Below are 15,261 nucleotides of genomic sequence, written 5' to 3'. Positions count from 1 at the left end.
TATTAAGTTTCCAGGCGTTATAAATTATTTCAGTCACCATTTTTACCACCTCCTATTTCGATATTTGGCCCTATTCATCATGACGTGACAATTCGTTGTGTGGACAAGGAAGAGCAAGAGATTGGTTCCCAATTTTTTCAAAATGGGATGCAATTTTTAATTACGACCCATGAATCCTGTGTAAAAAGAGGTCATGCTTTAATTGGTTTCTTCCCCAAAAAGTTACATTTTGTACAGATTAGTCCTTGGAAATGGTGACAATTTCCAAAGATTCTCTCAAAATGTGTGTTCTTTGACAATTTTCTTGAATGAGTGAAATAGAAGATAGGATGAAGCTCTTTATTGAAGGGAAGCATCTCAAGCCTGTGTACTTAATCACTTTTCTTTCCTAATGGGAATGTTCAAAAGTACCCTTGGTGGTTTACATACTCATTATCTGGAAAATGGCCTTAGCTTGAGGACAAATAGACCTATTAAGAATCCGTCAAACAACCCTTCAATATGAGCACACGGGAAGGTATCAAGATGTTGCTTCAAACCTAATAAATAAACATGGTGTTTTTATACATCGAAGGTCATCTTCTCATTCAGACTTCAAAGCTGTTGGTTTTCCAAGTCATTGGAGCAAATTCATCTTATACCAGAAATATGGTCAATTATGCCAGGGTTTTTGTTATGAAGGATATGGTTGAAAAAATACACTTATAAAGTAGTGGAAGAAAGCATGCCCACAAATAGGAACTTTGACGTTTGCCATATATGTTAAGATCATTCGGAAACTTTAATCTCCTTGTTTAGAGAGTTAATCATAAAAATTTTTTTAGACGATTAGACATTAAAAATGATAGTTTCAAAAAAATTATTGGGATTGTGTTCAAGTGGAAAGAAAATACTACAAGACACGAGTCAGTTATGCTAAATATAATGAGAATGAAGTTCAATTGTTGATAATGGACTTTTCAGAGGCTAATTCCATTCCATATTCATCTATTTAAAGATTTAGATAGTACTCACTTTTATATTTATAAGATGAAAATGAATTTATTTTGCTGTTGAAAAATATTATGTATTATTCAGATCTTATTACAGGAAAATTGCAAAAAAAATTGCGTCAAAAATAAAAATCTAATATATTGTCCCTAACAGAATAATCCAACATTAAAGACATACAGGAAATTATAAATGCAGAAACATTATTTTGAGCTGCTTCAATAAACACTTACTATGTTGCTTAGAATGAAGGAATCACTGTCCTTATCATCCTTAAAAGCAATTTGTTGTTTTTGCAAATTGACAAACTCTTTTGTCGTGTATAAAAGATCTTCTGAATGATATATTTAATTGAGTTTGATTGTAAAGAATGCATAACATCAAAGGGAGGATTAAGAGCAATTTATGTCATAGATCCTAACTCATATTTGATATTCATCTCAATAATATTACAATTATATTCGTCAAAGGCTAAACCATTGAAGTGAAGGAATTAGTGGGAAAAGAGGGACGGAAACAGTCAAGACTTTCATTTTACTATTTGTATTTCGATTTGTGAGTTCAAGAAGTTGTCAATAGTCAAAAGAGCTTCTCACTCTTTAATATCGACTACGAACCTCATATTATATTAATAGAATGAGTTCCTTCAATAAAAATTTCCAAATTAGGTGTTTCATTGAAGATTAGAGGCTCAAACGCTCTCTTCATTGTTAAATCCTATCATCGACTCGCGAAGATAATATAATTACTTTATAGATAATTATTGTAAAAAAATAAACTGTGTTTTTTTCTTTATCTTCATTTATAGACAATATAGTAACATAAAACTAAATCAGGGACACCATATGGTTATTTAATTTTATAGTGACCGTAAATTTTTGCAATCTTTAAGAAGTAATAACCGGGCCTCTTTCGGGAAATCAAAATAATTTATTAAAAGAAATGGAAGATAATTAGTTGAAAAATAGAAATTCATCCCAACTTTTTTGAAAAAGTACTTCAAGCATCATTTCCAGTTGACTCACCACTAATTAATCACACTATACTTGTCATCAAGTATTGATCCATTTTGTTTGTATATTTTGATTAGTTTGCCTACAATGAGCTGTTCGAAACAATCTAAAAAGCAAAAAAATTGAAAATGTATTTTTTTTTCTGTCGTTGGAGTTAAAGCTTTTTGTTTGATTTGCTGTTTTCAAGGAGTATTATTTGAAACGTCACTTTCAAACCATCCTCCTAATTACGGTCACAATTTATCGAATCATGAATTTATTCTTATACTTTATTTCATAGATTTTGTCGCATGACAACTTCGCCGCTTTTTTATATTTTTCTATTATTGGTTCGAACTTTACAGTTTCACTTCAATCAAATTAATTATATAACTAGGGAGAAGAAGAAGAAAAAAATAAAATGGTGTTGAGATAACTAATAAATAATAAAAAGGAAGTAATCTGTAATCTGTTTATACTAGAATTAAAAATAAACAAAGGAGTAAGAAATTACGAATCTGGGATGATTAATCTATTTCGAAAGGACTCATTCACTTGTGGCACGTTAATGAATCATGGTCCTGGCCTGAGTTGAGGCTTGAAGAAATGGAAGAAGCTCCATCGATAGAAAGAAGGAATATTTATTGATGAATCATGGTTCTTGTACAAAGATGGTGGGTAGCCTCATATTTCTCTATCGTATCTACTGTTACTATCAATGGAGATTAAATAGCTCACGAAGGTGCATCTCTTTCCTCGAATTCATCTACCTTGGCCTTAGTGTTATCCAATTGTGTAATATATATTTGATTAATATAAGTTATTACGATATCACTACTGATTCTTTCATTCTTTGTAGACTTCGCCTCGACTTCCCTCTCAAGCTGGAAATCACCAAAGAATCTTATCAGGACAAACTACTTTTAAAAAACTCTATCCCAGATGGTCGATAAAATCATTATACTGGACTATCTCTTAATCAATGATCTCCTTTTTATATATCCTGAATTTACTCCGTCATTCTTCAGAAGAAACTCTGTCTCTCTCGATCATGCTCAATCAAGAAGGTTATCTTGTCAACTTTTTTTGGGTCATTGTTTTATTGGAAAAATCATCAGCCCTGGAGAATACAAAATTTTCAATACTCTAACGTTGTGGAGTACATTTATTTAATATGATTTTGCACTTTTTATTTTTGTGCTATCAATTTATAGATCAGCTCTGGAGGAGCCGAAAGTTTGCCTTATGTCTATTTTTTTAATATATATAATCAAGTCATTAGTTATAATTCATATAAAATAAATATTTTAATAAGATGATTTTATATCCTTCATTCTCTATAATAACGATCATATACATTGTTTTAACGATTAAAATAAGAAGACACATAACGTACACAGACATAACTGATTGTAAAATCTGTGAACATTCCAGGCAATGTTTTTCATTTATTTTAATTTTTTGATGGGATTGTAATTTAATTTAATTTTTCTAAAAGTGCCATCACCTCTTTCAATATCCACTTTTTTCTTTTTAACAACTACCTCTTCTTTCTTTAAACAATTTATTACTTTCCATAAATTTGGGTGCGTGTTTGGGATAGACCTTTGTGATGCCCCATTTTTAAGGGATAACATAAATAATACTTATGTGAGATTATGTGTATTTCTAAAAAAAGTTAAGTTTATTTGACTTCGTTGTACTTTATTTAAAAAATAACTCTTGGAGAAACTAATTTATCATAGAAAGTACCTACAAACACCAGAATGATATTTACATTTCTAAATATTTGTTGTTGAAACTTTCAGATAATTTGGTAATAATGATATTTTAAACATAATTTTTAGTTATGTTTGACTTTTTGAAGCTCAAAAAGAAGTGTTACCTATGTGTAATATAGTCACACATAATTACATACCTAGTATAAGTAAATGAAGAACTTCAGTTAGAACTTATTGACGTTGATGGTGATAACTCTGTGAAGAAAATGAGTAAAAAAATGGCTGATTAAATTTTATGGATCTCTTAGCTGTGATAAATTTATAAATGCTTATGATATTACCATCAAAGTACATTTGTAAGTAAACTTTTTCAATACTCAAAATTAACAAATCAAAAAACAAGTACCTGATCGCAGTCTCAATTCTTCGGCTTCAAGGACTTGAAAATGTGTAATGAAGGAGCCAAAGTTTAATTATTCCAATTTCAAGCTCCTTGAATGCCATTAAAGTATGACAAAATTGAAAAATCTGTATAGATCAATGTTAGCAAATATTAAGATTGCAAAGTTCCAAATAGGTTGGCGGATGTTATATTACAAGACACTATGCAAAGAACAATGATTCCTAAATCAAACTTTCCTATTCAACCAACCTCTGCAAAAAGGTGTCAAGCGTATTGAATAATTTGACATGGTATGTGCCACATACAACGAAAAAGTTCGTGGAAGACATTCCTTTATCTAAGCCTGAATTGCTTGAATATTAATAAAATGTCGCATATACTTTAATTATAATATCTAAATATTAAATGTAAATGTCTCTCTGTGTCCTTCAATGGATTTTCCTGAAATTTTCCATGTGGGTTCTTAAGGCTCCAAAAACGGTTCAAGTAACATTTTTTTGCCCTCTCTTAAATGGCATATTTTAGCACTTTATCAGCACAATCTGAGGGCGGGGGGGTATTTTGGATATTAGAAGGGTTTCTTGGTTCCTAGAAACACGGCAATGGTAGAGTTTAAACTGTACTAGCTGGGAGCCGGGGTATATTTTGGGATATTATGAAGGCTTTTTGATGCAAAGGAAAGTGGCATTGTATCAATTTACCTTGACTTGGGCCCATCAGTTTGCCAGCACAACCCGTGGGCTGGGGTGTAATACAGCATATTAGAAGGGTTCCTTATATATATTTATACTGTGGAATTAATAATATATTTGAAGAAGAAATAAGAGTCATTGTTCATTTGAATAGGCCAACTAAATAATCTGTGTATCTGACAAATAATCAACTTAAAAATGAATCCCAATAAAGTTTTTTATCCATATCCTAGTTAACTTAAAAAAATAAAAATAAGGAATATCGTTAGGTGAAAATTAGCAATACTCTTAAAACTGGTTGTATGCGACTCTCGACTCTTGGGTATAACTAATGTGGTTCCATGGGAATTTTATTAAATGAGCTTACTCAAAAGATAAAAGCTTAGATTATCATCATTCATTTAGTCCAGATAGTCTCCTTACGTAAATACATGCGCACTTGGAGGAATTTGACGATGAGTTCGAATCAATTAAACTAAAGAGCTCCACTCTGCAAGGTCTAATGCTACTAAAATGACACTCAAGTAGGAATAAAGTGACTTTGGAAGTTCTAAACAGATGTTCTTTATAAAGAGAACCTAAAAATATTTCGGAGCTGGTCAGGAAGGCTTCGTTTTGTAACTTATAATATTAAAAAAATAAAGAGTACTCAGTAAATTTTTTCACAAAGTATTCCTCTAATGATATGGACGTCAATTAATTGTTATATGTATAGCGTATATATTTTATAAATGACAAATGATTTAACGAATAACAAATATTTTGGATTAAATGGACAAAACAGAAAATTTTAAGATAGTTGTGATTAATTCCTGTTTTTTTATGTTACAAATGTGAAGTTAGGTCTACTTAAAAAATGCTCATTTGTTGATGTTTCAAAATTTATTTTCATTGCCTTTTGAACAATATAAGCTTTTATTAATTATAAGAGGTTTCAGAAGAAATATTATTTTTTCTAAGGAATTTATTGTATTATTATTCTTTTTTTAGATCTTGGTTTCTTACTTTTTTCTTTAATTCTGATTAAATATTGAACCGCTATTATTCTTTTAAATGTTCAAAGAAAAATTGGACTACAAATGAAAAAAAATGGAACTCTATCAAAATATATCATTTAGTTATTCAAATAAGCAACAACCACTTGCAATTCTATAAAAGATATGTCTAGTCTAATCTACAGAGTAAGAATCAAAGTTTATAACATTGAGGATGCAACACAATTTGTTCAATAACATAATCGATATTTAAAATCGATGGTGAAATTTCTGAAATTTCAAAAATAATTTTGATCAAATTTGAATAATTCTATAAACTCTATAAATTCTCCATAAATTGTGAGTGTAGAAAAGGTTCTTTAAAAAGACGTACGTCAGTAAAAAAAAAAGAATTTGGTGAATAAATTTCTTAATTTCAATTGTTTAGAGGGATAATTAAGTAAATAAAGCTAGGAATAATTTCGTGTTGTGATCAAATTATCTCAAGTAGTCGAGTAAGCTAAAATGTTGAAAATTGGACCCATCCCATGTTAATATCCAGATTAGGAGAAATGGAAACAATTGAAGGACGATTCGAGCGAATCCGAAAGTGAAGCAATTTATTCCAAATCAATATGAAGATAATATTTTTTAAGTAATTAGAATAACGAACGCTTCATAATTCCTTAGGTATTATTTCTTGAAAAATTATTTGTAATTAGCATCTACTAATAATACGTTTAGTCAAAAATGTCTTTATGGTCGTTTTTTTGTTGACTATCTTATAATTATTTATTTTATCGAGCTGACATTATTTTTCAAGAATAATATTAATGGACTATTGAAACTCTTTATTTCAAGTATGATATTTTTTGAGAACAGTTTATTAATTTGACAGCAGCCAATGTTTTTCTTGACAAAATGTATTAAAAAATTTGGATCACATTTTTTTTAATGCCGAGGCTCAATTCTTGTTCAGAAATGAATTTTATGTCCGTAATTCAATCCAGCTCCAAGTATTCAGGATGTCACATAGAGTTTTTGATTATTTTAGTTGTAACTTTTTAAACAAATTAAAAAAGTCATAAAAACAGTTTTGGAGTTAAAGAAGACCCGAGAAGGTCGCTACCCCAATTGCGCCCATACACTGCATCAATAGAGATGTTGTTGCCATACACTGAATACTAAACTTGCCCTGAAGCTTCTCAGGCCATAAACTCAATGGATATCATTTTAGAGCACTTTTGATTCAGTTTTTAAGAGGGGAAAAACTCAATTACATTATTATCCCCTTGTCCTATTTTAAATAATTATACAATTTTATAACTTTAGAGCTATAAACTTTTTCTTTTTCCCGTCTTCAAAAATAGAAAAAAAATAACAACAATAAAAAGTCAAAGGACTTTATTATTCAAAAAACAAAAATAAATGATAGAACTAAAACAAGTGAAATAATTCTTTTTCTCTCTCTCTCTCTCTTCCTCATTCTTTCTCTATTTATTTATTTAATAAGGTATTATATAATCATTTGGTTTTTTCTCACTTTCTTTTTCTAGTAGGAAAAAATATATACGCTACGTTTTAATTCGTTATTTTTCACGTTCGTCCACATCGTTATACATTTTTTACAGCAATATTTTTCAATATGTCCGATCTTTTTTTTCTCTTTCTCCCTTTCAATCTATATATTATTATTCTTTTTTTACAAAAAAGAATAATAACAACGAGAAAATAATCGGTTTAGGAAGGTGAGTTGAAGAAGAAGAAAGAGGAGGAGTTACCCTTCGTCGAGAGATTGTGTACTTGTCCATAAATTAAAAAAGAGCGCGCTTAGCGTCTTCTCTTAGAATTATTTCTTATTTTGATCTTTTTTATTAACTTCTCACTCTCCTTACCTCTCGTCCTCCTTATTCCTTCAATAGAGAATAACTGACTGCGTGACTGCGCGCTTGTTGTGTATATAGTAGGAAAAAATAATCTGGCTTTCCAAGGCGACCAGTTTTCCATGCCCTTTTTTTTCTCTTCTCCTTCATATATACATTATATATATAAATCTCTCTCTCCCTCTCTTTCCTTGTCCCCCTTCTTTTTTTGTCTAATGATTCAGTTGGGTTCTTTCTCCATACGTGTGAACATAGGGTATCTTCTCTACGTTAAGTGTTACATATGAGTGTAAATGTATCTCAGTTATTTTAAAAGAGGATAATTTGTTTTCTAGTTAAAAAAGAAATTATGGAGTTGTTTGTCTCCTAGTGTAGTCTTCCTTAAAAAAAAGAATTCGACTGCGAAGAGTCTATTACATTACTTCAACGTGGCTCACGCAACCTTTGCCCTCTATTATGATTTTTTAGTGCTTTAATATATATTGTGCGTTTCTACAAGTCAATAAATAAGAAATTCAACATGAAAATGAGTGGAAATAGTGTAAAGGCTGGGGAAGGTTCTGCACCTCAGATCACATATTCTCAACAAACAGGTTTTCCTACGATCGCCCCCGCCCCACAACAGACAACTCTTGGACAGGGACATCAAGGGATCATGTCCACTCATCAAGGACAATTCCAAGTGATTTCCTCTCCTCCTTATGGGACCTCAGGAGCCGCTCAGAATGCTGCATCTGCAACCACACAATACATTCCTCAATTTGCGACTTATAATCAACAAGGACAACTCGTCATTTCTCCCTCCAACTTCCCTGCCTCAGCCTATGGGCAGCATCAAATCTTTCTCACAGCTGCGCCCGGAATGCAACAGGCTCAGCAAACACAGCAGCAAGCAGTACAACAACAACAGGTTCAACAGCAGCAGGCGGCACAACATCAGCAACAACAGTCTAATCATCAGGGAGGCTCTGCCAAAGGACTTCTTACGACCACTCAGGGGAATAAACAGTCTGCTACACTTGTTCCAATCAGTCAACATCAGGGCTATACTCTCACTCACAATGGACTTGTTCAGAGTAACAGTCCGGGGCAGCCAACTTACATGTTTGCTAATACCTCTCCCCTCATGACGGCATCTCAACCCGGCCTATTCACCTCTCTATCATCCAATGAGGCGAAGAATGATTCTTCCAAACAGGGACAATCCGGACTAGCGCAACAAAACACTGCTGGGGCTACTACAGCACAAGCTCATCAGGGATCCTTCATTATGCATAATGGAATTGCCTATATGAATCCTCAGCATCAACAGGCCATCCTCTCATCCAATGGACAAATCATTCTGCGAGCTCCAACGTCTCATGAAACGACTCAGCAACCAATCATGTTCTCTCCCAGTGCTCTTACACAGCAGAGTCATATCCAGAGTCCTGGTGCCACCAATCAGCAGCAAGGACAGCAACAAGCTGGACAACAACTTAGTCTAGCACCTCCAACATTGCAGCCTATGTCACTGAGTGCAACCAACACTGCAGGAACTATTCGTCATGTAACGACTAATTCTAACAACGTGTCTACGCAGTCTGGAGCACCTCCCGGTAAAACTGCCATCTCTCGTGCTCTCCCTACCATTCTTCCCACCACGAATGTTCGACCCACTTACACTCTTCCTCAGACCCCTGTTGCACAGGCCTCTCTTCAAGTAAATCAACAGCAACAATCGAGCCCCAAGAGCAAGAATAAGTTTAGTCCTCGAGGTGGTATGGGTTCTAGTGCTGGACGTCAGCAGCCAGGAAAGGTCAACTCATCAGTAGGAGGAGCCACAGCCAATTCCATTCTGAAGCCCTCTATGGTTCAACAGAGAGCTACACCTCCTGGAACCATTATGAGTTCCTCTCCAAGTCCTCTAGCCATGGGGCCACCAATTTTATCTCAACAACAACCTCCTGTGAATTCTCAGAGCCAACCTCCTGTGAATTCCCATAGCCAACCTCCGACACTTCAACCCATGCTAACGGTGGCTTCTGGAGGAGTTTCTACTACACGAACTCAACTGCACAGTCAGTATCCATCCCTCATTACTTCAGCCCCTTCTCCCTCATCAGGAGCTAGTGCTACTGTCCTTGTATCCACTTCGAGCAGTACTTTAACATCAACCAAGGTTCTTTCCACTTCATCCACCGCTTCCAAAAGCAAAACTTCATCGGGGAACAATAATACCCTCATCAAGGCTAAACCTCCCACCTCTACTCCACCTCCAGTTAGTTCTTCTTTAAACTCATCAACAACCAATGGAGTGACTGAAAGTGGATCCGTCAACAATGGAACTAGTGGCGGCCGTGATACTCCCAAAGCCTTTGTCAAACCCAATGTTTTAACGCATGTCATTGATGGTCATATTATCCAAGAGTCCTCTCAACCCTTTCCTCTGGAGGCCGGAGATGATAAAGGTAGGTCATGAAGGAAATATTCTTTTAATACATAATAACAGTGTGTTCAGTTTGTATTGATAATAACATTATGCTGCGCCCCCTCCTCTCCTAAGTTGGGGTGTTTTGGGGGTTCATGGGCTTTGTTTCCCTAGCAGTATTTATTATACTATATAACCAATGATGGTTACTTGTTCAAAGTACTCAAGGTTGCGTGGTATCTCCCTCTTCTTCAAGAAAGGGAAAGTGAACCAACAAATGTTGTAATAGTACATCTGTATTTGAAAAAGAGAGGAAAAAGAAGTCATTTTTACAGACTTCTTTTTTCGCCCTATTCAATGATAAATTACATATCTTTCTATTTTTCGTTGGATGAGAAGAAGTCATTTTACATTTAATTATATATGCTTGATGGAAAGAAGGAAACATCCGGTGGTCGTATACATAATAGTATTATTCATATAAGGGAGTCAGAATAATTATGACATTTGTAGGGGAAGGAGAGAGAAAAGGTCGTACAGCAGCAGCTGAGCTTCTTTTCTTTCTATCTTTTTTTGTATTAAATCCTCCTCATCAAATTAAATATTAGGAGGAAGCATCCTCTCATTGGATTTTACAGAATAATTTGTATGCTTAGTACCCTACGCGCTCACTCACTCCTTAAACGCGCCTGTAATTGAGAGAAGGAGAGAAGAATTCTCTATAATCTGGCAGTCAGCGCAACCATATAAACTCCTCCTGCTTTGTTCTGCTCTCCTAGTATTTTATTCTGTATTTTACTTCTTCAAGCCTCACTAAGTGAAGGAAGAAGAATAATACTCTTCTCTCATTGGAAAGCGCTTCTTCTACAAGAAGAATACAATAATAGTTCCCTCCCACTTTTCAAAATTTATTATTATCATTATGTTGCTCCTTCCACATATGACAAACTGTTTATGTAGGATGAAAATACGCCTTGAGGGCTTATAGAATAGACTCTACGGGGGCTGGGGGTGAGTGTGTCTACGGAGACACACTCTATGTTGAAAATTTATAAATAAAAATGTGACCCTTCATGTAGAAAGAGATAGAGTGCGATGATCAAAGTTATTTTACGCGCTTGTGTGGAACATCGTCGTCGTGGTTCCCTGAATACTACAAAGATTCTTCAGCTCTTCTCCCACTTCACACATAGATCACATAAATGCATAATAGGATGGATGTTTGTAATGATGTTCATTGATAGGTTTAATAATAATTGAAAGTTTCTCAAAAACTGCTTTTCTTTTCCCTTTTCATACCATAAGAAGTAACTAGGTGGAGTGATGATGATAAATGTAATGTACTACACCTCATGCTTGACGGAGATCGAATTAAACCTCTTATTTATTTATTTCGAATACGAAAAAAGCTCTTCCATTTCGTCATTCCTTCCTCTATAAGTTCAGTCTTTTCCTCTCCTTCTTGCCTGCATTAATGAAATAATTCCTGTTACTAGCTACTATTAAAAGAGGGGACAAAGTCTCTTACAAATCTTAATACAAACACAAACCATTTCCAGATGTTTTCCTTCACAGAAGGAAAAAAAGTTTTTCTCCTAAACAAATATATGTACATAGATAATGGAAAGAAAGACTGAATAATTTTAACATATTCCTTTTTTTTTATATCTTCCAGCTCAAAATCCCGGAGGTGTACCCAAAAAGGAGTCTTCGACGGAAGAGTCCTTCTCCCAAAAACCTAATTCTTCTTCAAACAGTATTAGCTCCCCCGCTACCACTGGCACATGCGTTGTTTCTCTGAGTGTCTCTTCTGGGAGCAGTAGTACTCCTATTATGACCACCACCACCCCATCTACAAAATCAAGTACTTCCTCGACCAACTCCTCAGTGACTACAGGAACCACCACGCATGCCGAGAAAAAGCGTGGTCCTGGTCGACCGTCCGGTAGTACGCGTCAAAACATTGATAATCAACGCAACCCTGGCTCTGGGAACAATCAGAGTAGCAAAGGTATGTTGAAATATACTCATTGTATCTTGAATCATTCTTAATTATTCATTGATTTGTTTTTGTAGGAAATAGTCACCACATCAAAGATGGGAGTGGTCCACCCAGTGAAAAACGCAGAAAACTCACAGATGATCCAATCATCAAACCCCTACCTCTACCTACCTCAAACTCCGTTTTTGGAAAGAACGGAAATCCCCTCAAATGGTCTGTTCAACAAGTCTGTGATTTCGTCAAGAGCCTCCACGGCTGTGCTGAGTACGTGGAAGACTTTATGCTCCAAGAAATTGATGGGCAGGCTCTCATGCTCCTAAAAACAGAGCATCTCATGGCTGCCATGAGTATTAAACTCGGTCCTGCTCTTAAAATTTGCTCTGCCATTAACGAAATGCGTGAGGAGGTCAAACAGAACTGACGACGGTGTTCCACTACAAAAAGAGTTACCTTCAAGCTGGGGTCCACAACTGTGGGTCAAGCGGATCTCGTCGAAGAATCTAAAAAGGATCATTATTACATCAAGGATGATGATGCTCGTCAACGTTGAGGATTCATAAATAGTGATTATCCACTTACTCTAGAACGTTCATTATTGTGTTCACACATTAAACCTTAGTCATTCATTCATCGGTAGACCTGAGAGTGGAGGATTCCTCAGATATATATTATTCAAAACATATTCTCCTACTCGTCTCTCCTTTTTGTTTGTGAAATCTTTATGTTGCATAGATTTATAATACATATATATCTCTCGTATGTTGTACATACGACTGTGTTTAAGTAGTTTTTGTTAATTCTTTGATTTATTGTGTATATTATTTGAGTCCCTCACATTATCAAGTATTTATTAATAATCGTTGGACGTCGTTCCCTTCTCCCTACTATTTTGTCCCCATGTAGAGAAGTACATTGCAATATACTATTCAGTGTTAATTCCTCTTTACAACAACTTATAATCATAGCAATGTTTTTGCTCAATTTCTTTCTTATAGTTAATTAAACATGTTATACTCAAAATCAATATTTTATATACTATATAGATAATATAACAAAGACTGAAGAAATTGAACGTCTTATTCCATCAAATAGTAATCATTTAGAATAAAGTGTACGGTTTCACTCTCGAATTTACATAACAAAACGAAAGTGATGAAGTACCAACATTCTTTCCTTTTTGATCCAAATCAATAATCATCTTCCAATTGTTTTTCAGTCACAAAAGAGACTCACAAAAATTAAAGAATTCACTAATTAAGTATGCGGCTTAAAGTGTCCAGGTTATATAATTATCTATAGAGACAATACATCTCAAACTCCACCTTATAAATTGAATTGATATCAATGTGATTGAGATGAGTTATTTCTGCGTTATATACCCCCAAGGACACTTATCAATGAAATAGTTTTATTAGAGTAGAAGACGAAGCAGACTAGACTTAAGGAAAAAAAGATTAGTTTTCTTATTCTGTCGTTTTATGGAACTTTAAAGTTCATATATGTAGAAGTATACGATGATTCCGTAGAAGATCTGGAAGAATTTATGTATGCCTGAGTATAGATACAGTGATTCATAAAGTCCGAAGTAACTATCACATACCTTGATTTGAAGGGGCATCTGTACAATGAATGATTCCTCCATTACAGGAGATGAAATCTACAGATTTTAAATGGCTTTTTCCGACTCTTCTGGATCTTATTTTGACTTTCTGTAACAGAATCATCGTCTTGAAAATGAGGAGAGCAAACTCGTGAATTCTTAGAAGGTGCATAGACTCTACCATATTGCCTAGGAATTGCTCTAAGCCGGGCACCTTTTTAAGAATTTATCATGACGGAACAAGTGTAGAGGGTTCTTTGGTGCACTTTTATATCCACTGCGACGATTTAGTACACAACAGCAGGCTGGCATTAGGAAGAAATATCTGAAACATGATTTCAAATTCATTAGGCACATATATTATATAACTACGACCAAATAATGGTCTCTTTTAAAAATTATTATCATTAATGTAATAATAATCGTTCAAAAAAATAATTATGGAGTCAGTTTAATCAAATTACATCAATTTTCTTACTAGCTTCCATTAATTCCTGTCTCAACAACATTGGCTTCATGATTATTAGAATATTCCGTGATATGGAGTGAATAATCAAGGATTCAATCCAAATTATACAAATGACAATTGAGGAATAATACGAAATTTCGTTGTTACGTATAAAAAAATATAATAAACTAAATAAAAACACGAAGCACCTAAACTGTAAGGAAAAAAAACAAAAAAAAAAGAAAATCTTGAGTCTTCCATGTGTCTAGAATTCCGTGTATAGATTAACTTAAGATCCTTAATCTTTTTTTCATTGTTAAATTTTCGATCATTATCGATTCCTCTAGGGGTACAATACAATACAAAGGAGAACCCTGCTTGAGATGATAAGAATTTGGACACCTCATTTCTTTTTGTACTGGCTTCCATGTACATTCATTTTTGTTTCCGATTCCTATGGAACTAATTAATTTGCAAAAATCTTGCAAGAAAATAATTGCCAAATCAAACTTTTTTATGTTGGTCTTCTTAGTGCTGTTCCCAAGTTTATTGATGTCATTAAGTCAAACCAATGACCAACTTGCTCACCGTTAAACAAGATCCTGGATAATCAAATTTATCACCCAAAAAATCTTATTGCACTTCCATTCGCATGACTGAGAAGGTCTGACGCAAATGAAACTTTTATTTTTTCAAAATCTCCAGGATTAATAATCTTGGGAGAAAGACGAGACTGGAGTTTGGGCTCCCGATCTCTTTGGGATAGTATTAAATCTTAGAAAGGCTTCAATGATATCGTAGATGAGAGAGGTTTATACGTAGAGACTATGTCTACTGCTAGAGTAATAATATCTTGGTCATTAGTAAGATGGTTACGCAAGATTAGGAATTTTAGTCATGATTTTATTCCAATTCCTTAAAATTTCTAACTCCTTGATTACAAGGACCCATATCTGATGTTGTGTGGGTGACTATCAACCTGGACTTATGAGCAGCAATTGCAATTTAAATTGATTATAAATACAACTTTATCATGTTTATTTAGCTTCTCCTTCGTCATCTGATTTTCTAGTATTCCGTGTTTCATTCGTAGTATCCATTTCTTTGAGATACTCTTATCCATTGGAAAGTAAAAAAACGTGATAT

General features: G+C 34.1%; 1 protein-coding gene across 1 annotated transcript; it reads left to right on the top strand.

The window, feature by feature from the left end:
- Positions 1 to 7,882: 7,882 nt before the first annotated feature.
- LOC121122658 (uncharacterized) lies at positions 7,883 to 13,146 on the top strand. The gene is made up of 3 exons (XM_040717687.2): positions 7,883 to 10,105; positions 11,741 to 12,076; positions 12,142 to 13,146. The coding sequence occupies exons 1-3, from the start codon at positions 8,176 to 8,178 to the stop codon at positions 12,486 to 12,488; spliced, it is 2,613 nt and encodes an 870-aa protein (XP_040573621.1). The 5' UTR covers positions 7,883 to 8,175; the 3' UTR covers positions 12,489 to 13,146.
- Positions 13,147 to 15,261: the final 2,115 nt, after the last annotated feature.

The sequence above is a fragment of the Lepeophtheirus salmonis genome, chromosome 8, assembly GCF_016086655.4.
Source record: "Lepeophtheirus salmonis chromosome 8, UVic_Lsal_1.4, whole genome shotgun sequence".
NCBI classification, from domain to species: Eukaryota; Metazoa; Arthropoda; class Copepoda; order Siphonostomatoida; family Caligidae; genus Lepeophtheirus; species Lepeophtheirus salmonis.
Note: the sequence above shows the minus strand (reverse complement) of the source record. Positions and strands in the feature narration are given on the sequence as shown.

Excerpts from the sequence above, each read along its gene's own strand:
- LOC121122658 (XM_040717687.2), top strand. The coding sequence starts at position 8,176 with ATGAAAATGAGTGGAAATAGTGTAAAGGCTGGGGAAGGTTCTGCACCT. Across the intron at positions 10,106-11,740 it reads GGAGGCCGGAGATGATAAAG|CTCAAAATCCCGGAGGTGTA; the intron begins GTAGGTCATGAA and ends TATATCTTCCAG. Across the intron at positions 12,077-12,141 it reads GAACAATCAGAGTAGCAAAG|GAAATAGTCACCACATCAAA; the intron begins GTATGTTGAAAT and ends TTGTTTTTGTAG.